Source organism: Chrysemys picta, chromosome 1 (genome assembly GCF_011386835.1).
Source record: "Chrysemys picta bellii isolate R12L10 chromosome 1, ASM1138683v2, whole genome shotgun sequence".
Classification (NCBI taxonomy): domain Eukaryota; kingdom Metazoa; phylum Chordata; order Testudines; family Emydidae; genus Chrysemys; species Chrysemys picta.
Genome location: NC_088791.1, coordinates 199,887,533 through 199,911,404, shown reverse-complemented (window position 1 = coordinate 199,911,404; position 23,872 = coordinate 199,887,533). Strand labels below are relative to the sequence as shown.

The 23,872-nt window shown below is 44.2% G+C and overlaps 1 protein-coding gene across 2 annotated transcripts in view; it reads right to left on the bottom strand.

Moving 5' to 3' along the window:
• TRAPPC10 (trafficking protein particle complex subunit 10) overlaps positions 1-23,872 on the bottom strand; it is a 92,030-nt gene that overhangs the window by 48,178 nt on the left and 19,980 nt on the right. For both annotated transcript variants that reach the window (XM_065578336.1, XM_008176459.4), the window contains exons 2-8: positions 18,220-18,301; positions 17,388-17,523; positions 8,163-8,359; positions 5,763-5,958; positions 3,564-3,675; positions 2,100-2,347; positions 437-583 (exon numbers count right to left, since the gene is read on the bottom strand). In XM_065578336.1, the coding sequence (XP_065434408.1) occupies positions 437-583; positions 2,100-2,347; positions 3,564-3,675; positions 5,763-5,958; positions 8,163-8,359; positions 17,388-17,523; positions 18,220-18,301 (1,118 nt within the window). The remainder of the gene's footprint in view (positions 1-436; positions 584-2,099; positions 2,348-3,563; positions 3,676-5,762; positions 5,959-8,162; positions 8,360-17,387; positions 17,524-18,219; positions 18,302-23,872) is intronic.

Sequence of the window (23,872 nt, the reverse complement as noted above, 5' to 3'; positions counted from 1 at the left end):
GTCTGGGGAAAAATCAAAATATAAATAAAAAGTTTGGAGGGGTGGAGGCTCTCATTCAGCGCAGGGTTTGTCCTTTTGCAACATTCACAGCAACCTCCTCCTTTCAACTGACAGACTTCGTAGGTTCATTTCAAAGCTAATTAGCACCACTACTGATTAGCTAGAGCAGTCACTGCTTAGCAACATGAAGCACTTCTTTTCCCCTCCTTACATCAAAGAGCTGAGCATGTGCTTAAGTATTCCCAGCCCTTGCCTCCCAATGAAGAAATAGAAAAAATGTAAACCTGATTATGTCAGGTAGCACGACAGAGTACTACCAGGCTAGTCTACAGATCAGTGTATTAAAGAACTTCTAGATTCACAATAAAACATGTCCCAGTTTGACACAGAGCCAGGGCACATTTCAAGTGATGTCTCCGTAACTGAGCTTGCTTACCTTTTCAGTGGCATAGGTCCATAAGCCAACTGTGTGGGAAACATTGGCATCTACTTGTGCTCGGTCACAGCAGCCTTCTATTCTTTGTAGGACCTCTAAACAGCTCAAAAATACCCAGCAATCCAAAGCTCCAGGAGGAACAGAGACCTGAAGATGAACAGTAAAGGTCATTGAGAAATGAATAATTGCTTGATCATATTAGGACATAGCTTGAGAGACTGGGGGAGAGGTGCACTGCATGGGAAGTAGCTTCCATTTAAGGAGATTTAGAAGACTGAGGGCTAGTGTACACTACCGCTACATCAGCGCCGCTGTAGCATGTCTGAAGACACACTATGCCAATGGAAGAGTGCTCTCCTATCCGCATAATTACCCCACCTCAACTAGAGGTGGAAACTATGTCAGCAAGAGAGCATCTCCTGCCAATATAGCGCTATGCAGACACCGCTTTAAGTTGATGAAACTTACGTCACTCCGAGGGGGTGGGAGTTCACACCGGAGTGACATAAGTTACATCAACTTAAATGGTAGTGTAGACAAGCCCTAGGATTGCTCAATTTGGAAAGGAGTATGAAAAATCTGATAAAAGCATATTAAACAACAAATGGTATAAATACATCGGGAACTCCTACTTACTCTGTGTTGGGATACATGAGCAATGTGACAATCAAATTCTAAGGCACCGAATTTAAGGTAGAGAAGAGGAAGTGTTTTTTAGTGCAACTAATAATTATCTCATGGAGTTTTCACTACCATGGTATCTTAGAAACAATCAGAAGGATTAACTTTGACTAAGAATAGTATCTGCAGTTACAATAGCAAGGATAAGACTAATAAGGAATTAATCACAAGCTTGAGTCAGGAAGACATTTTCCCATAATGACTTAGTACTGTTCCTGAAAACGGATATATGATCAGCATACTAATACTTAACTTTGGTCATCTTGTATACAATGGGGATGATCAAAATTTGTCCCCCCAGCATACCTGATAAAGCCACGGTATAACACTAAGATACAGTAGTAACACACACAGTTCTGAAGTGAGCTGCTGGCCCACATATCAAGAAGATAGCCTTCCTACCCTATTCCCCACACAACTATACATTTGTTACCACATAGAAGTTAATTATTGGCTATAGATCAGACATTGGTAATGAATTCAGGAAAGAAGCATATGAATGACTATCAGCTTCATAGTACATTTATATTAGTTTTTCAGATAAGGCTCAGAACATTTTAACACTACAAGACAATCATAATGCTACCTCCAAAAAAACAAACCTTTATGCAGTCTCCATCCGTATGGCTACACATCAAAGAAAACCCCATGGCTGCCCCATGTCAGCTGACTCGGGCTCGCAGGGCTCAGGCTGCAGGACTGTTTCACTGCTGTGAAAATGTTTGGATTCTGGCTGGAGTCCCTGCTCTGAGACTCTCCCACTGCACAGGTCATGATCCTCACAGGTAAATATTTATTTTAAAACATATAGTAATATATATGTAATATTGTAGCATTATTACAATTAGAAATTTTTACACCATTATGTTGATAGTACACTAGCAGTGCTAAATGTGTCAGCGGCGAGTGACAACTGGACAGAAACCTCTGTTATTAAACAAGAGATGTTATTTACATAATGAATTATATTACACTAACTCACTTCTAGTAGCTTAAGCTCCTGCACGCAGTTGTGAAGAAGCTCTAGTGCTCGCTGGGACACTTCCCACGGTCTCTGTAGGAAGATCAGCAACGTGCACTGGCGAGAAAACAGGTAACTGCGCAAGTCTAATAGAGTGGCTTCTTGATTCTGAATCAGCTCTCGTTTCTCCATATCTATTGGTTTACGGAGAATCAACCCATTCCAGCTCCGCACTGGTTGGCAGAAAAATGTCAACCAATTTGCTCCATCTAAGTAAACAAATATACAGTTAACATCCAAACCCATTATTTTAAAGTAAGGTGTTTTTTTTTTTTACCCCACAAACAACGCAAGGGCCAATACCTATATAAGCAGCCTTATTTTCAAAAGTGGCACCCACACCTCCCATTACTGACTCTAAATACTTAAAATTAGGCACCCAATTTTCAAAATGTTGACCTAAATGTCTTACAGCTTATAGCTGTCAGGTAATTGGTTTACAATGCATTTCTGGATGATTAAAGTAAATCTCAAGTGAAATTACAGAAAGCTGAGCAACTTTATCTGCCTGAGCACCCATTAATTACACCTCACCATGATAGGTGTGTCCCTTATTTTAGTCAGATCTGCCTTTATCCCACTAATTCACTATAAGTTATTTGTCAAGTGTTCCATACATCTTTGTATTTTTACATCTACACTTAGTGGTATCTGAACACCTCATGTTGTATTATGAACTATCATAACATCTTATTTATACAAAATAATTGATTTCACATTACTTGACACATCTCAAAAGGTATGTATCCCATGTTATTGCCAAACTGAAATGAACGCAAGTCTCATACTGCTTGTAGAAAACAATTTATATTAAATATACAAGGAAAGAATTGTATACATATGCATTAACTGGGCATGGCATAACTCTACAGTATCTAGAATTCCTTAATGTATCTAATTTGAAAACCACTTTTTAGCCAATGTCTAAGGTAGCCTGTAATCATGCATGTTGTTTAAAAAAATCGTATTAGATTCAATGGGAAGCCTTCAAAATAGCATACAGGAAGATTTGATTTTTAATGACTCAATAGCAAGCTTTGGGAACAAGCAGCAGCACCAGGGCCAGATCAAGACATAGGTACTTTAGACCCATGGCTAGGACCCCAATTCTTGGACTCACATGAGACCAGAATCTCAGCTTTCATGATGTTTCTAGACCTCACGGATGCAAAGAAGAGCTTGAACACACGACCAGAGTATAACTGTTGCCTGTCAATCTGGAGAGAGCATGAAACAATAGCTCTAAATATCAGGAAGTGTCTCATTCATCTTAATTGAAATCTGCTGCCACCCCAGGAAAGGGTGTGGCAGAACCATACAGGCTGTGCCTAGGGCCCTGTTTTACTCTAATTTGGTCCAGAGCAGAACAGGGAGTGGAACTACTAATCTGCTGCACACATTCACTTGTTGATTTAAAGCACTTACCACCAGCACCAAAGTTAACAACATATTGAGAGAACAAGGCATCAAGTTCATCATACTGCACCAAGGCATCTTCAAACTGCTGCAGCATTTCAAAGACAAAGGCCAGCTCTTCCTTTTAGCACACAGACAAAGAAAGGTACAAGTTATCAAAATGTGTTGCAGTCAATATTGTGGATTTTAAAAGTTAACTGAAAAGGACTCACTAACCCAAAAGGACTTCTCCAAACTTGTCTCTGAGGGTTTGAATACCCAGGACAGTGTAATGTTACAATTAATTATACTGCTATAACTCCCCTGATGGACACCCTAATTCCAGAATAAGAGTGCCTTTTTCCAGGTTAACCTATACTGCTTCCAAAGCTAAATGGGAAAAAAACTACAGTAAGCCTGTCCACATGGAAAAAGTTATAGTGGTATAATTATACTGGTAATTTTTTCCTGTACAGACAAGCCCTTACTCACTATAATAAAATATTTAGAACAAGCCTCAACTCTCAGGAAGCTCATAAAACTCACCTCTTCCAGAAAACACTGTTGATGTACTTATAATTTATTCATTCTATTTGTATTATGGAGACACTAGTTGCAGCTCCACAATCAGGGGTGGCTCTATGTTTTTTGCTGCCCCAAGCACAGCAGTCAGGCGGCCTTCGGCGACGTTTCTGCAGGTGATCTGCCGGTCCCGCACCTTCGGCGTACCCGCCGCCGAATTGCCGCCGAACCCACGGGACCGGCGGACCTCCTGCAGGCATGCCGGCAAAGGCTGCCTGACTGCCGCCCTCATCTCACAGCGACTGGCACGCCGCCCCCCACGGCTAGTCGCCCCAGGCATGCACTTGCTGCGCTGGTGCCTGGAGCCACCCCTGTCCATAATTAAAGTTCAGCTTTACACTTAAAGCAGGGATTCAACATATGTTATGTATGAAAAATTCCACCTATTCTCCCCCAAACAACAGCGTTTACTCCATAGAATAAACTTTTTGGGAATTTACAAGTAAATCTGTTAATGAGTTTAACTAATTTTAACTCCTAAACAGGTCCTTTAAGAAATTTAGCACTTGGTGTCACCTTTCTTTCCATCTTGAATAGGGTTAACAGAATAATGCAAAAGCTTTGAACTTCAGCCTATGCCCCTACATGACTACAAATTAGGTATTTAGTATTTGTGGTTTCAGATAACACTGAATTTTAAGACAGTTGTTTTTCTTCTCTTCCCCACTTCTCATCCCCACTGTCATCATAAGCAGAGTTAAGGCTTAAGCATGTTTATTTATTTATTTTTTTTAAACCTTAACTGATAATTTACTGTGTTCAACACACTTAGGTTTGGGATAATTGCAACATCCACGTAATATGTATTTTATCCTAAATTACTGATCTGTACACACCCTCAACTCCACCTTAATGAGACTTCTGTCCAACCACCTGGTTTTGTGTTATATAATGAGCTGGGGGGGGGGGGGGGCTTGGCGGGGAGGCGAGAAGTCTCAAGAGGTGGTGGGACCGATCTTACATAATGCAAAAACTCAAAACTATATGGCATCACACATGGGAAATACCTTCTAGTCTACATTTTAAGAGAAATATTCTAATCAAATCAATCCCTAATGTTGTAATTTGAATGTGCAGTTTTTTCTGTAAGTGTTTAAATGTTTACAAATCAGATACATTTAGGAGTCATGCAGATCGGGAAATTCAAAACATCTGAAAACAGAATTCTCTCCAGAGAATTACATGATTCCATTTAAAAAAAAAACTTTAAGGTCATTTATACTCTGATAACATTCTAAGCAAAAGAAAGTTTAGTAATATGTAGAGCACATTGGTATAATACTTTAACTAGAAGGGTTCATTTGCACAGCCATAATATATTTTAATTTTTAAAAGACTTACACAAAGGCAATGGAACAACTAATAAAATGTTTATTAAAAAAATATCTGTGCTCACAACTAATCCATAGCCTTTCTGCTACCCAAGGTCCTAAGACACACAGAAGCCTGAACAGATCTTGCAGGTGAACACAGCACCACAAAAACATTGCAGGCAAGAATAGCGACAAGTTTTGCCATAATACTAGCCTCCATCTCTTAAAAAGGAGAGTGATCTTAAAAAAAAAAAAAAAAAAAAAGGCCAAAAAGAATGCTTTCAACAAAACAAAGGACTAAAAACATTTAAAAATTTCTTCTTTAAGTCTGTACCTGGACCATGAAATACTCGCAAAAACTCCACCCTGGCTCAGTCCTCTTCTCCCTCAAAGTTCTCATGTCATCTTCAAACTTGCCTAGATTTTTGGTAAAAGACATGAGAAGCAGCGTCCTGAGTTTTGTCAGGAAGGCGTTCCAGGATTCCTGAGAACGGGAAGAGTCTTTCAAGGGGTCAGACAGTACCACACATCTGTAAAGATATTGATGGAAATTACTTTGTGGGAATAAAAAGTAACATCCAGACAAACTTATAATAGCCCCTGCAATTAACTACTGTAAACAATGTCAAATCGAAACAGCAAGGAAACTCAGATTTCCATTCCACATCAATTCAAGACTTTTATTAGTAAATGGTATGAACTAAGGACAGACAGTCAATGGAGGTAACAAATAATAGCGTTAAAATGATAACGTATATTGAACAGCCTTGTACTGTAGATAGAAAGGAAGCATTCGTTGGTAGGCGGGAGGGTCCTGACACCTGTCAGGAATGGTCTAATTATTGCTTAGTCCTGCCTTGGCAGGGGAGTGCAATAGACGATGTATCGAGGTCTCTTCCAGTCCTACACTTTATGATAGGTTTAGAAAGAAATTTAAATCTGTGTTCCACAAGACAGGAGAGATTACAAAATGAGTATTCTATATTTTCAAAATCAATAAAAATATGTTTTAGAAATCCAAAAAACACAAAAAAAGCTCTGCTGTGTCGGTTCCTGGTGTAAGGCTTTATGAGCCACGGGAGCAAGAGGTAGCTGGTGTTTCCACTATGGGCATTTGCATATTCTCTGGTGGAATGTTCTGGTCTGGAAAGAAAATCCCAGCGTGCAGCTTTCTATACAGTCTAGTGTTCCGAAAGATGCGTGCATCATGCACCTTCCCTGACCACCCTGCACTGATGTCAGTCAAATGGCCCCGGTGATCCACCAGCGCCTGCAAGACCATGGAGAAGTAGCCCTTTTGGGTTGATATACTCTGTCACGAAATGGTCTGTGGCCAAAATTGGGATACGAGTTCTCCCCTGCAATTAGGGAATCTCATTGCCTTGAAGTCATCAATTATTTCTCCTGGACATTACTGAGAGTCACTGTCCTTCAAAGCAGAAGGTGATTAATGGCCCTGCACACTTGCATCACCGCAGCCAACTTTACAATTCCAAACTGGTTTACAACTGACTGGTAGCAGTCTGGAGTTGCCAGCTTCCACACAGCGATCGCCACTCACTTTTCCAGTGAGGGCAATTCTCATTCTGGTGTCTCTGCACTGCAGTGTTGGGACACGTTCCACACACAGTTCCAGCAAGGTGGCTTGGTGCATACAGAAGTTCTGCAGCCACTGCTCGTCATCTCATACATTCATCATGATGCGATCCCACCACGCAGTGCTTGTTTCTCGAGCCCAGTACCAACAGTCCACCATGGCAAGCTGGCCCATGAACGCCTGCAGCAATTTTGAATTATTTGTTTCCATGGCAGACAGCAGGGCAGGCATCACTCTGTCACAGCTCATGAAATACTGCAAGACCAGCCACACTGTGTTCATAATGCTCAGCACCAGACTGATCAGCAGCTCAGGAATTATGCTGTCAGACAGAGGTGGCAGGCATACGGTTTACACGGACTGTTGAAAAACAGCACAAAACGAAGTAGGAAGCCCATGGAATGATGGGACAAAAAAAAAAAAAGCATCATGTGATAGCGAGCATGTCCCCATGGTGCATCGTGATCGGTTACCGGAGCTCCCAGCGGCAGAGGGTGGAGAGTTGCACAGTGAGATAGCTACCCTGATACAACAACGCTGTCGATGAAAAAGCAACGACTGTGGATACGCTCAGCTGACACAAGGAATGTTGTGTGGACATGCTCCACTGATGTTATTAAAGCGACTTATGATCGTCAACAAAACTTAAATCAAATAGTGTAGACATGGCCTAAGACTTTACTCTTGTACTTTTCCTCTGGCTCACTGGTGATGGGTTTATATAAACCTTGAAAAAACCAAGGATCTGAAGTTCTGAAAGTTGATTTTGGTTACTTCATTCATTCTGAATCAGTGTCTACAAAAATATAGCTTCAGTATGTTTAAAGCCTTTTATCTTTTCTGGAAGAGGTGAACATCCAGAATTTAACTGTAGCCCTACAGAACTACTTTTTTCTTCTCTCTCTCTCTTTTAAATTTTTATTCCACCACTACTAATTCAGGAAAAGATGCAGCAAACTTTTTCCTCCATTGGTTCATATTTTGGGACAGATGGACATACATCTTACCAATGCCATTTGCTTAATGTTAGGCATCAGGGAAGTTACTATTCTTTTAAGTGAAAAACTGGACCTATTAAATGATTAGCCAGAAAACTAGTTTTACAATTATAAACAATATTTTTGAAAAAGTCCTTACCTGTCACTTTGCTTGTTACAGAAGTCATTTCTTATTTTATCTACTATAGATGTTCGGGGAAGGATGTTGGTTTTGTTCTTTTTTTTTGCATCGCTCTCAACTACCACAATTAACCAATCCACAGAGCTGTGCACTTTCAGAACATTCTGCCACTTGGTGATGTCATCCTTTACTGTAGCTTTGTACACTTCTGTATCCTAGGATTATAAGTAATGAATTAGCAAATCAAATTGACAATCTGGACAAATTTGAAAGATTTATTTTGTTAAAACAGGAAAAAAAATATTTCAAATTATACCAAACGGAATTAGTGACACAGATTATTGAGAAGTTAAACAAGGACAATGTCAAGGTAAGGTTTTATTCTTTCGATTGATTACTTTATTATTACTACTTTAGACTATTGCAAATGAAAGATTTTTAAAAATCAAATTCACCCTGAACAACTCATTGAAATTTGGAACTTGATTCAACTAAGACAACGAAACTAGACTGATTAATTTCATTTTCTGGTTCTAATACACCAACAGTGCAGTGGCATTTGGACTTACAAACAACTTGAAAATTTCCAGCAATGTTCGAATCTTCAATGACAAATTTAAACAATTGAAGTAACTCATTTTCTGTAACTTTTGTCTTTTTATAGATCAACTATGAACATGTTGCTATGAATATTCACGATGCAAAGTTGTTTTGGTTAGTTGTGATTGGTCAAGTCAGATGGTTAGTGTCTTTTTTTTGATTGTATGAGAATTTCTCCTATAATGAGGATAACTCCTGGTGAATGAAACATTGCAAGTAAGATTAGGGAGTATTAAATTTTTCCATTTTTGGATCACGAATCTTATCTAAACCATGATTCTTTTAACAGATTAAATTCTGATTTACTGACTGTGTGAACTATCTCCCATTTTCATACTGGGACAGTGCATGTATGCATTGTGTTGCTGCCAAGGATGTGGTCAGATCCTTGTATAGTTTAGTTTCCACTGTGCCAGGGCTCTCGGAAAGGGTTTTGGAAAACCTGTACTCCTGCTGCGTCAAGCAGTGTCACTATAAAAAAAACCAGTTACTTGCCGTCTCGTAACTGTTGTTCTTCGAGATGTGTTGTTCATGTTGATTCCAATCAGGTGTGTGCGTGCACATGTGCACGATGGCCGGAAGATTTTTCCCTTAGCAGCATCCATCGGGTCAGCCTGGGCAACCCCTGGAGTCACACCCTCATTGCGCCTAATATATAGTGCTGCCGACCCGCCACCTCTTCAGTTCCTTCTTGCTGGCTACTCCGACAGAGGGGTAGGAGGGTGGGTATTGGAATGGACATGAACAACATCTCGAAGAACAGTTACGAGAAGGTTTTTTCTTCAAGTGCTTGTTCATGTCAATTCCAATCAGGTGACTCCCAAGCAAATTTAGGAGGGGGCAGGTCGGAGCTGTCCACTGACTGGAGTACTGCTCTACCAAAAGGCCGCATCATCTCTGACCTGCCTAGTAATTGCATAGTGTGCGGCGAAAACATGTATCTATGACCACGTCGCTGCCCTGCAAGTTTCCTGGGCGAGGACTTGAGCCAGGAAAGCTGTTGATGAAGCTTGCGCCCTTATAGAGTGCGCCATTATTAGGGGCGCTGTGATCCTTGCTAAATTGTAGCACTCAGTAATGCAGGCCACAATCTATGATGAAAAGCGCTGTGTCGAAACAGGCTGGCCCTTCATCCTGTCCGCTACTGCGACAAAGAGCTGTACCGACTTCCTGAACGGTTTCGACCTTTCAATGTAAAAGGCCAGCGCTCTGCGGATGTCGAGAGTATGGAGCCTCTGTTCCCTGCTAGTCGCATGAGGCTTGGGGTAGAAAACTGGGAGGAAAAACTTGGGGTAACTGCGATACCACCTTTGGGAGGAAGGCGTGATGGGGCCCGAGCTGAACCTTGTCCTTAAAAAACACTGTGTAGGGAGGCTCGGACGTTAGAGCCCTGAGCTCAGACACCCTCCAGGCTGAAGTTATTGCCACCAGGAATGCGACCTTGTAGGAGAGGTAGAACTGGGAACATGTTGCTAAAGACTCAAAGGGATGCCCCATGAGCCTAGAGAGGACCAAGTTAAGGTCCCAAGCAGGAACCAATTGGCGGACATGCGAGTACAACCTGTCGAGGACCTTCAGGAAGTGACTGACCAGAGGGTTAGCGAAAATCAAGCGGCTCCGTATCCCCGGGTGGAAAGCAGAGATGGCAGCTAGATGTACTCTTATGGAAGACAAGGAGAGACAGTCTTGCTTTAGGAGGAAAAGGTAATTCAAAATCTGGGGCACTGAGGCCAGCGTCAGGAAAAAGTTGCACTGAGCTGACCAGACTGAAATTCTCTTCCACTTCGCCAGGTACGTGGCCCTAGTGGAGGGTTTCCTACTACCCAAGAGAACCTGTCTGACTTGCTCTGAACAGGAAAGCTCGAAAGTATTGAGCCATGGAGCCTCCAGGCTTTGAGATGCAGCGACTGCAGGTTCGGGTGCTGGAGCCGCCCATGATCCTGCATGAGAAGGTCCGGGAAGAGCAGCAGGGTAATCGGGGCTTCGACTGATATGTCTAGGAGAGACATGTACCAATGCTGGCGGGGCCAGGCTGGTGCTATGAGAATGACCCGAGCCTGGTCTCTGCGGATCTTGAGCAGGACCTTGGGGACGAGCGGTAGGGGTGGGAAGGCATATAGAAGCGGTCCCCCTGCAAATGGAGGAGGGATGCGTCCAATGTGGAGCCTGGACTGTGATTCTGGAAGGAGTAGAACTGCTGACACTTCCTGTTGCGTCGCGTGGCAAAGAGGTTGATCAGGGAACAGCCCCACCTCTGGAAGAGCGAAGATGCGATTTCCGGGCGGAAGGGACCACTCATGGCTGTGAAGAGATCTGCTGAGGTGGTTCACCAGCTAGTTCTGGACCCCTGGAAGGTACGATGCCTTTAGATCGACTGAGTGCTCTATACAAAAGTCCCATAACTTGCGGGCTTCCTGGCACAGGGGAGAGGAGCATGCACCTCCATTTGTTGATACAGAACAGCGCGGTCGTATTGTCCGTCAGGACCGATACACATTGGCCTGCTAGATATGGGCAGAATGACTGACACGCTAGGAGTACCGCTCTGGGCTCCCTGACATTGATATGAAGATGGAGATTTGTCTGTGACCAGAGGCCTTGAGTCCTATGGTCCCCCAGATGAGATCCCCACCCCAAGTCTGACACGTCCGTCACTAGCATTAGGGATGGTTGTGGGGCAGGGAAGGGGACTCCTGAGCATACCTGCTGAGCGTCTGTGTACCACAGGAGCGAGTCGAGGATAGGGCTAGGCAGGGTCACAGTCCTGTCCAAGATGTCCCTGGCAGGAATGTACACTGACGCAAGCCACGACTGAAGCAGCCGAAGCATGAGTCTGGTGTGCCAAACCACTTACGTACATGCCACCACGTGGCTGAGAAGTTTGAGACAATTTCTCGCGGTGGTAGTAGGGAACTGCCGAGTCCCTGGATCATAGCATTGAGGGCCTGGAATCTTGCCCGTGGGAGGAATGCTCTAGCTTGGGTTGAGTTCAGAATGGCCCCTATGAACTCTATCCTCTGGACTGGGGCAGAGTCGATTTCGTTTAGTAGGAGGCCCAGATTCTTGAAGGTGGCTCTGATGAATGCCACCTGAGCTTCCACCTGAGCCCTGGATCGGCCTTTGATCAGTCATCAAGGTATGGGAACACCTGTATCTGATGTTTCCACAGAAAGGCAGCGATGACTGCCATGCACTTGGTGAAGACTCGAGGTGCCAGTGACAGGCCGAAAGGGAGGATAGTAAATTGGTAATGGGAACCGTTGGCCATAAACCTGAGGAACTTTCTGTGGTTGTGCGCAATCGCTATGTGAAAATACATGTCCTTCAAGTCGAGGGCGGCATACCAGTCTGCTGGATCCAGTGAAGGGATAATGGAGGTCAGGGAGACCATGCAGAACCTCAGTTTCCGGAACCTGTTGAGGTCGCGCAGGTCCAGGATAGGCCTTAGGACGCCTTTGGCCTTCTGTATTAGGAAGTAGCGGGAATAGAAACCCTCGCCCTGTGTTGCAGTGGAACCTCCTCCACCGCCCCTAGTGCTAGGAGTGATTGCACCTCCTGAATGAGAAGTTGCTCGTGAGAAGGGTCCCTGAAGAGGGGCGGGGAAAAGGGGGGCGGGGAAAAGGGGGGCGGGGAAAAGGGGGGCGGGAGGGCACAGAATTGGGTGGAGTATCCCCTCTCTACTGTGCAAAGCACCCAGCGGTCTGAAGTTATATGGGACCATGCATAGTAGAAAGGAGATAGTCGGGAGGAAAAGGTAAGGCAAGGTGAATCCAGTCTCTGGTCTGGTATGCCGTCCTCGACTGCACCTTTAAAAGGCCAGTTTAAGGCCAGAGCGTGGTTTGGTCTGGCCTTGATTAGCGGAGGGATGTTGCCTTCTCCTACCACTCCGGTTCTTCCTCCTAGAACTATCCTGGTGGTTCTGCTGCTGGAACCTTTGAGGAGGTTGTGGGCGGAAGTGTCTCCGCTGTGTAGCAGGGGTATGCAAGCCCAAGGATCTGAGGGGGGCTCAGGAATCTTTTAGGCTGTGGAGCCATTTGTCAGTCTTCTCTGAAAACTGAGTCTCACCCTCAAACGGGAGGTCCTGAATTGTTTGTTGGACTTTGGGCAGCCCTGCGGAGCAACTGCTGTAGAACTCTGTCCTCTAACGCAGGAGCTATGGACGTCCCTGCCAACGCTTCGTCTGGCAACGAGGAGGAGGAAGTGTGTGCCGGTGGTGGAAGCTCCCTGCCATCTGCCCCGGACGGGTCACGTGACCCCCGGGGCAGCATTGGAGGAGGTGCCGCCAATGTCGGTGCCAGGGCCGTAGTCAACGTCGGCAGTAGTCTCACAGGAGGGAGCTGCATTGGCACACTCACAGGAGCCACCGGGGTCGGGGAGGAAGGTGCCGACATCGGCACCTGGTCTGTAGGTGCCTGGATCGAGGTAGATGTTGACAACAGTGCAGGCGTGGGAGACGGGTGTGTCACCGTCACGAAGGTCGGTTCCGAAGTCAGAGCACAGCACAGTGCCGGAATCAATGATGGTGCTGTAGGGAAAGGCGTTGGGACTGTAGGCGCCGGGTGCGTATGCACAGTGGAAGGCGGCACAAAAGTGGCGGAAGCGACTAAAGACATCGCTGAGCGTGGGCCCTAGGTTCCTCCCTGGCCCTGGTGATAAGCCCAGCGAGTCCAGAAGGGCCACTGAGGCAGGTTCTGCCACTGCGGAGGCCACGCACGCCTGATGCTCCCTTCCGTCTCTGCTGACCTCGTTCTATGGGTTTCTGCTCCTATTTGAGCGATAGGAGTCGGGCTCCGAGGTCTCAGACACTGAAGACCACGGAGCAGCCGATCCTCAGTGCCTCAAACGTCGAAGGCTCAGGGAGCGGGAAGGCTCTCTGTCTGAGCATGTAGGTGCCGATGGACAAGGCAAAGGGGAGCGCCTTTACATCATAGCCGACTTTCCCTTAGAGTGCACTGGAGGACGGGGCTCCGTCAGCGCTGAGGGTTCCTCCCTGGCAGGCGAGGAGATCTCTGGAGGCCTGGTACGCTTCTGGTGTGGATGGGAGCTGAAGCTGCTGTGTAGGCGCCGGAGATCGAGGTGGGGACAGACTCAACTGCCTCACCAGGACAGGAGTCGATACGGCCCCAGAAGGAGACACCGAGGAGTGGCCCGCCTGGGGTCGCACTTCGAGGCTTAGCCAGAGGAGAACGGTCGTCCGGCTTTTTCTTCTTTTAAGGCACCGGCGAGTGGGAGCAGTGCCTATCATCAGATTGGCCCTGTGAGGAGCTGTGTCAGTGCCGAGTGTCCCTGGAGGAGTCCTTCCTCGGCGCCAACGTCTCTCGAGCCCGGGTCAGGACGGGGCGCAAGGCTTTCTCCATGAGGATCACCTTCAGCCGCTGTTCCCGTTCTTTAAGTGTTCTTGGGCAGAACTCGCAGCAGACCTTGCAATGATCTTTTTGATGGGTCTCCCCCAGGCACCTAAGACACGACAAGTGCGGATGACTCTTATGCATGTGCCAAGCACATGCCTCACAGTTCTTAAATCCCGGTGACCGTGGCATACCACAGTGCCAGGGCCAGATTGGGAGGGGGGAACCCTCCTCCCCCCCCCCCCGCCCCAACTACTATACTAAACTTTAACTGGAGTACTACCAACAGCTAACTAACTATATACATGGAATAATAAAGAAACTTGCTGAGCAAGAGCCAAGGAAAGTTCGAGCCACTGTCACTGGCGGTAAGAAGGAACTGAAGGGGTGGCGGGTTGCCAGGGCCATATATTAGGCACCATGAAGGTACAACTCCAGGGGGTGCCCAGGCTGACCCGACGGATGCTGCTAAGGGAAAAATCTTCCGGCCATTGTGCACATGCGCACACACACACCTGATTGGAATCGACATGAACAAGCACTCTAAGAAGAATATAAGGAGGATGTGGAAAAAGTCCAGCAGAGGGCAACAAAAATGATTAGGGGGCTGAAGCACATGACTTATGAGGAGAGGCTGAGGGAACTGGGATGGTTTAGTCTGCAGAAGAGAAGAATGAGGGGGGATTTGATAGCTGCTTTCAACTACCTGAAAGGGGGTTCCAAAGAGGATGGATCTAGACTGTTCTCAGTGGTACCAGATGACAGAACAAGGAGTAATGGTCTCAAGTTGCAGTGGGGGAGGTTTAGGTTGGCTATGAGGAAAAACTTTTTCACTAGGAGGGTGGTGAAGCACTGGAATGGGTTACCTAGGGAGGTGGCGGTGGAATCTCCTTCCTTAGAGGTTTTTAAGGTCAGGCTTGACAAAGCCCTGGCTGGGATGATTTAGTTGGGAATTGGTCCTGCTTTGAGCAGGGGGTTGGACTGGATGACCTCCTAAGGTCCCTTCCAACCCTGATATTCTATGATTCTAAGTTACAGCTCAAATGCTCAAGAGGGCAAGTTTAAAATTTACTTTTTATGAAAACTTATGCAAGAAAGACTTGATTGCCTTCCATGATCATTTGAACAAACAAAAGAAGTTGTGTACCGGGACAGCAGAAAAGTCAAAAAGTTCATTTTTAAATTATAGTGAATACTTGCAGGGTTTTTTGGTGTTATTAACCCACCTCTAGTGTTTATTAAACAAACAATGTCACTAAGTGTCACCAAGTCATTGGCTACTATCTCCTTCAAACCAATATACTAATACAGGGGTCGGCAACCTTTCAGAAGTGGTGTGCAGAGTCTTCATTTATTCACTCTAATTTAAGGTTTTGCGTGCCGGTAATACATTTTAACGTTTTTAGAAGGTCTCTTTCTATAAATCTATATTATATAACTAAACTATTGTATGTAAAGTAAACAAGGTTTTCAAAGTGTTTAAGAAGCGTCATTTAAAATTAAATTAAAATGCTGATCTTATGCCACCAGCCTGCTCAGCTCGCTGCCAGCCTGGGGTTCTATTCACCTAGGCCGGCAGCGGGCTGATCAGGGCCTGCGGCCGGGACCCCAAACCTGGGGGAGGGGTGTTTCAGGGGTTCAGGGCAGAGGGCTGGGGTGTGTGGGGGGGGGGTTCAGAGAGCAGGGCAGAAGGCTGGGTGTGTGTTGGGGTGCAGGGCAGAAGGCTGGGTGTGTGTTGGGATGTGGGGGGTTCAGGGCAGAAGGCTGGGGATGTGTTGTGGTGGGGGGTGCAGGGCAGAAGGCTGGGGTGCTCGGATCATGGGGGTGCTCCCAGCCCCCTGCCCTGAGCAGCTCACGGAAGGGGGCGGGAAGGGATATGCCCTGTTCCACCCCCTTCCCCCAGGCTCCATCCTACCTCTCTCTGCGTCCTCTACAGAGCTGTGTGCATGCTGCTGCTCTTTCCCCGCCCCCTCACTAGGGCCATCAGCTGATTGGCGCAGGGAGAGGGAGGAGGAGGGGCAGGAAAGCATCACGCTGGAGGAAGGAGCGGGGGAGGGGGGAAGCTTGGCTGCCGCAGAACCAAGCTTCTGCCTCCTGCCCCCGCAGGGGAGAGCAGTGGGCGCAGGGGCTGAGTGGGGCTGGGGACCGGGACCGCGGCAGGGAGCTGCATGCCACTCAAAATCGGCTCGCATGCCGTAGGTTGCCGACCCCTGTACTAATACAATTGTTCCCAAAACAGACTTCCATGGTGCCCCACATTAAACTATGCAGTCATACATGTTGCCATGCACTATGACTTATCTGGTACTTGATTAGTTTTTAATCCATAACATATTGACCACGTTTTATTACTTTTCTTTACATTCTTGTGGTTACCTTTATTATTTTGTTAACTTTTCAAATAACTCTAGATGGTTAGAGCAGGATTTTTCCTTCATTTAGTTCACCATCAATACTTTAAAAAGCATTTATAATACCATCCTTACATTCCATCCATTTCCCCACTATCAGGAGGCATAATTTCCAGATCTCCTGTAATGTCTTAATTTATCAAAGACAGATTTGCACATTAGTGATTTCCTAATTTAATGGGCAGCAGGTTTAAAACAAATAAAAGGAAGTTCTTCTTCACACAGCGCACAGTCAACCTGTGGAACTCCTTGCCTGAGGAGGCTGTGAAGGCTAGGATTATAACAGGGTTTAAAAGAGAACTAGATAAATTAATGCAGGTTAAGTCCATTAATGGCTATTAGCCAGGATGGGTAAGGAATGGTGTCCCTAGCCTGTTTGTCAAAGGGTGTAGATGGGTGGCAGGAGAGAGATCACTTGATCATTACCCGTTAGGTTCATGCCCTCTGGGACACCTGGCATTGGCCACTGTCGGTAGACAGGATATTGGGCTGGATGGACGGACCTTTGGTCTGACCCAGTACGGCCGTTCTTATGTTCTAATCTGCTAGTTTTAGTATATTGCATACCTCACCTTCCATCAGAAACCACAACAGATTACCTTGGTGATTTAATGCACTTAAGAAACTCAAGGTCTCCAAAGCTTCAGTCTTCTCAAGTGCCATCTGATAACATCAAACTTGTCTCATATTAGGACAATGCAACTCCCTCACCCATTAGTGACCCTGGTAGTAACAAATGTAACCAATTGGAATAAGGAACAGAGTGTAGAACCAGCACATCCCATTTACCAAACTGGGACAGGGCAGAGCTTATTTTACCTTCAGTTCCACTCTCATACCTTATTATGTGCATGGTTCACACTTAATATTTTCCTAATACTTACACAACATTCTGTCCAATAAATATGAAGGAAGGGAAAAGTCAGGAGAGCCTTGTTTCCTTCTTTGGGTAACAACTCCTCTTTAAATTGAACAAAATTAGATTCAAGATGAATCATCTTAGGAGCACGTCCATAAGACCTATGCAGAATTTTAAAAGAATTACCATTAGTAATTGAGAAGTAAGCAGCAAAACTAAAAGCAGAACAGAAATGACAGGGCAAACATTTACTACAAATTTAGCTTTTTTTAAAAAAAACTCACAAAACTTAACTGTGCTCTCTATGGTTTGATTTGTGTAGCATCGATTCAAAAATTCATCTCTTTTCTCTGAAAATAAGACACATATATATTCTCTTTGCAAGGAAAAGGGCTGGAAACTTCCACCTTTCATGTTAAAAAGCTTCTCCTTTACATGTTCTCGTGTTCCTCCAAAATTAGAGGTGGCCTTTGACTGTGGACGTCACAGGGTCCAAAGCCCAATTCTGTTTTTAAGTCTTCCCCATATGCCCATTAAAGCAGGAACCAGGCTTATCTTCAAAGCATGGTTGCCCAAAGTGCAACCTGGAGATACCAGTAAAACTAATCTTTAGTGCCGCTAATCTCTTTATGATTTTAAATTCAGCCTGGGTTAAATGTGGGAACAAACATATCAAAGGGCCCAACATCCGGAATTCAGGGAAAATTGGCTCTGAAAACCAGAAATCTTTCCTCCTGTTCAGCTTCCAAACCAACACAATTCACTGCACAGTGTCACATTATTAGTAACATTTTCCTAAATCCAACAACGTGCATGAAAATAGAACAATGGGGGGCAGAGGGGCGGAAATACTCTACCTTCTCCATTCCATAGGTTCTTTTGGAAGCTGCTGAGAAAGCATGGGATATACAGAAGTGAATAAATTCTGATCTCCAGCACCTAAAATTAAAGAGACCCATATTTTAAAAAGTTTACTCTTGAATCTTGTCCATATATATTTTAAAAGGGAACTATACCATAGTTACATTTTTAAGAGACTCATTTTCATACTGAATGCATGGAGAACACTGCTGTATAGAAAAATGCTTTAAAACAACATCTTGTTATTGAATCTCTATGAAACACCATTCCTATAGCTGTCCCAAAATTCCATAGAAGCCGTGAGAAAGAAACTCAGCTACAGCTAGCAGTCCAATGTTGTACATCATCACAAAAACCAAACAGCCGCCAAAAACTTCCATCAGCTTACACAAGCCACCCTAGGTACTAATACCACTGTACTATGAAGCAAGATAAATAGAACAAAATGTACAATCCAGCACAGAAAACAGTAACTGATTTTCAGCAATATAACAGTATCCAGCTGACATTTACATCCTTGGCAACAAGACATAATAGGATGTTGCCCAAACCCATTTAGTCTCTCCCCCCACCCCATCGACCCCCAAAAAAGATCAAGTAGATCAGGGAAAAAAAATCTTCGTTTTAGAACTGTTTTATTATGTATTACATAAAATTAGAAAATAGTAAAGATTACATCCCTCATTTCAATACTCCTTAAGTTACATTTTAAAAAAAAGTTATTCATAATATAAACTTAGACCCTCAAGAACTTTACACTTTCCCAAGGGATTTTATCATCTAATTGCTACACATCAATTTTTGCCCAATTTTAAAATAGAGCATGAGTCAGCCATTGATTTTTTTTTCATTCAGTACATTGTTCTTCCCATCATTTGAGCACCACCTCTCCATTAAAATGACATCAGTAACTAATGTTGCAGCTCAGAGTAGATTCAAATTGTATATTTGATCTAGGAAACTAAATTTATCAATAAACCATTTGGAGAATAGTGCTCGCCAGATTAAAATTTTAAGTGTGTCAAATTTTAGACCTATAAAAACAAACGTTATCCAAAACCTAGAAAACAATGAATTCACACAATCAAAAACAAAAATCCTGATGTAGTTAAGATTGGGGGTAATGTCATCCCAAGGCATTTAAGGTAAATTAACAAAGGAATAGACTTGTAAGAAGCGTAGGAGGTTTTCTGCCTTTCAACTTGAATTGTCACCGAGTGTATATAACAACCTCATCCTGTGATAGTGTGAACCGAGAAGAAAGAAAACTCCAACACTTACAGATCCAGCCTTTCCTTAGCCTGCCTTATAACACCTTGGAATGGGAGAATAATTCAGCTTTTAAATTTGGTTCATAATCAAATTTTGGATTGGTAGCATAGCTCAGCACACTTATTGCATAGTTTCGTTTTTAGTAAAAAGAAAGGAATCATCACTAACACCTAAAGTACCAAAAGGAGAAGTAATTCCTGCGTTCTGCATCTAAATAGGTGATTTGGATATTTTTAGCTCCTTAAAAAAAATATGCAACTACAAGTGTGATCTCGAAAAACATTGAACAAAAATCATATTAAGGCACTAGATTTCATATTTTTTTTTTAAACAATTGTTGCTTAGCATGAAGATCTCTCAACTAGCATTAACTCATCTTTATAAATGCACAGATATGTTGGATGTTTAGCCATATTTAGTTTAAATCACGTGAAATCTGAAATATTTTAACACCAAAAGTTTGGTTCCAAGATCCCAGCTATCTTTAATACAAGAATGACAGACAGAGTTTATATCCTGCTTCTGAGCTCCCTGTTGGCAGCATCACAAAACAGTGATTTTCAACCTCTTCATTTGCAGACCCCTAAAAATTTCAAATTGAGGTGTGGACCCCTTTGGAAATCTTAGGCAGTCTAAGTGTATTAATAAAATTTGCCGATGACACAAAGTTGGGAGGTATTGCCAATACAGAGGAAGTCCGGAATATCTTACAAGATGATCTGGGACAACATTGTAAACTGGAGTAATAGAAATGGGATGAAATTTAATAGCGCAAAATACAAGGTCATGCATCTAGGGACTAACAAGAATTTTTCCTGTAAGCTGGGGACGTATCAGTTGTAAGTGAGAGAGGAGGAGAAAGACCTGGGTTTATTGGTTGACCACAGGATGACTGAGTCATCAATGTGATGCAGATGTGAAAAAGACTAATGCAGACCTAGGATGCATCAGGCAAGCTATTTCCAATAGATATAGGGAAGTTAGTACCATTATGCACTGGTGAGACCTCATCTGGAATATGGTGTACAATTCTGGTCTCCCATATTTAATAAAGATGTATTCAAACAGGAACAGGTGCAGACAAGGGCTACTAGGATGATCCGAGGAATGGAAAGCCTACCTTACGAGAGGAGACTCAAATAGCTTGGCTTGTTTAGCCTAAGCTAAAGAAGGCTATGGGGAGATATGATTTCTCTTTATAAATACATAAGAGGGATAAATACCAGGGAGGGGGAGGAGTTATCTAAGTTAAGCAGCAATGTTGACGCAAATGGATATAAACTGGCCATCAACAAATTTAGGCTTGAAATTGGATGAAGATTTCTAACCATCAAAGGAGTGATGTTCTGGAACAGCCTTCCAAGGGGAGCAGTGGGGACAAAAACCTAACTGGCTTCAAAACTGAGCTTGAAAAGTTTATGACGGGGATGGTATTATGAGACTGCCTACGACGGCATGCAGCTGATATGCGACTGCTAGCAGCAAATACCTCCAAAGGCTGGTGATGGGACACTAGATGGGGAGGGCTCTGAATTACTACTGAATTCTTTCCCAGGTGTCTGGCTGGTGGATCTTGCCCACATGCTCAGAGTCTAACTGATCACCATATTTGAGGTCAGGAAGGAATTTTTCCCTGGGTCAGATTGGCAGAGACCCTGGGGGGTTTTCACCTAACTCTGCAGCATGGGGCACAGGGTCACTTGCAGGTTTAAACTAGTGTAAATGGTCGGTTCTCTGTAACTAAGTATTTTAACCATGATTTGAGGACTTCAGTAACTCAGAGGTTAGGGGTCTATTACAGGAGTGGGTGGGTGAGGTTCCATGACCTGCAATATGCAGACGTCAGACTAGATCATGATGGTCCCTTCTAAAATTGAAGTCTTTGAGTCTATGAACCACAGGCTGAAAACTTGTCAGAATGATTTCAAGTCATCAGAAAACCTTCCACTGTGTGGCCTTGCAAGTGATATGTACTGAAAGAGCAAAGCAGGTTTTCCTTCCAACAATCTTTGCAAGAAACTAAAAAGGTATTGACAACAGTAATACCTTGTATTTGGAGGGAATAGATATTGAACAATAAGGAAGGTAATTTCGGATCCCTTCATATTTCATTTAGGCCATAGCTCCCCATCAAACTGAGTGAGACATTCAAAAACAGGTTGTGTAAGGAGGAAATTTTTTTTTTTTTATATCAAGCAACAAGGATCTCACTTTTTCCTCAGATAGGTTTTTCTGGCAAGAGCAGCAAGCTTTTCAGCTGAGCGCAACATGTGTGATTTTCACAGCTGATGACAATGGCCAACAGGTCTTTGGAAAAGTTTTAAACAACTCTCCATGCAAGGTTTCTGGTGGCCTCCAGCTGTTAAAGCAGAGGTCCTCAAACTATGGGGTATGCGCCCCTAAGGGGCATGGAGGAATGTTTGGGGAGTGCGGGGGGGGTAGGGTTGCCACCTTTCTAACTGCTGGTAACTGGACCACTGAGGCCCTGACCCACCACTTCCCCCAAGGTCCCAGCCCGCTCTGCCTCCCCTATCACATGCTCCTCTCCCCCACATCTCCCCATCATCACTTGCTCTAACATCTTCTTCCCCCTCCCGCCCCCCCGCTGGGCAGCTTAGGCTGAGCAGGGGCTAACATGGGTTAATGACCAGGCACCTCCCCGTGCCGTGCGGTAACTGGACTTTTGGTGTCCGGTCAGTACATCTGACTGGGCACTGTCAGGTCCCCTTTTCGACCTGACTTCCCAGTTGAAAACCGGGCAAACCCTAGGACTCGGCCAGCTCCGCTCCTAGCTCTCCACTGGAGTGGGAGGCGGGGGGTGCAAACCTGTAAAGTTTGGAGACCACTGTTCTAAAGCATCACATATGCATTCTGGAAGACTTGAAGTTCTCCTCCTCAAAGGAGGAGGGGGGAAAAATGGAGAAAAAGAAAACTCAAAAAACTGGCTAAAACAAGACCCTGCTTTAAATCAGCCACAAGTCTCATTAGACAGCGATTCCCAGTGCTACTGGAAAGCATGGGAGAGGATGCAAGCACACTATTCAGATCAGGAATAGGGACTAAAGCAGTGAGCCTCACTTCAACTGCTAACTGTGCTGAGGAATTGGCAACAGGAATTCCCCTGTTCCTCTAAGTGGTTCTCAACCAAGAGTACACATACTCCTAGGGGTATGCAGAGGTCTTTCAGGGGGGTACATCAACTCATCTAGATATTTGCCTAGTTTTACAACATGCTACATAAAAAACACCAGTGAAGTTAGTACAAACTAAAATTTCATAGACAATGAATTGTTTATATCGTGCTATATACTATATACTGAAATGTAAGCACAATATTTATATTCAAATTTATTTTATAATTATATGGTTAAAATGAGAAAATAAGCAATTTTTCAATAGTGCACGGTGACATGTCTGTATTTTTAGGTCTGATTTTGTAAGCAAGCAGGTTTTAACTGACATGAAACTTGGGAAGTACGCTAGATAAATCAGACTCCTGAAAGGGGTACAAGTAGTCTGGAAAGACTGAGCGCAACTGCTCTAAAACACTGGCAAAAGACCCTTAGCCTATCAAAACTCCTGTTAGCTGGAACAGGAAGGAAAGAAAGGTGAACAATTCTGGCTGGAAAGAAAGGCCCACAGAGAGCCTCAAAGAACGGCCTCCTGTCCTCCTCCCACACACACTTCTTCCTTCCAGAGAGACATAAGCATGGTCCCCCAATGTGGCTATTGTACCTTTGGCGTGCCAGTAAGTGGAACTGGCTTTCAGCTTGGGTGATCACATGAGGAACCTTGCATCAAACTCTAAGCAAGGAAAAGGCAGGAAACCTAATGTACAGACAATGAATATGCATACAAGAGAAAAATGTGACCAGAACCACAAAACTTCTGTATTTCTAGCACTTGACAGCAATATCACAGTAAAGGAAGAGTACTGTATGCATGCACAAGTCAGTATTAAGTGCTTGCATGGGAATCTGAACATGAATTACATCAGGGGTTCTCAAACTGGGGGTCAGGACCCCTCAGGGGGTCGCGAGATTATTACATGGGGAGTCTCAAGCTGTCAGCCTCCGTCCAAAACCCCGCTTTGCATCCAGCATTTATAATGGTGTTAAATATATAAAGAAGTGTTTTTATTTTATAAGGGGAGGGGTCACACTCAGAGGCTTGCTATTTGAAAGGGGTCAGCAGTACAGAAGTTTGAGAACCACTGAATTACGTTATCCCATAATCATACTGCTCTGTACTCATCTCACAGCTGTTTATGACGTTGCAGTTAACTTTGCTAGGGAGGGAAGATTAACATGCTGCAGAACAGCAACATTTGAGGTTAAAAGATATTGCCACTTCTAGAATTGTAATTTCAGAATTTAA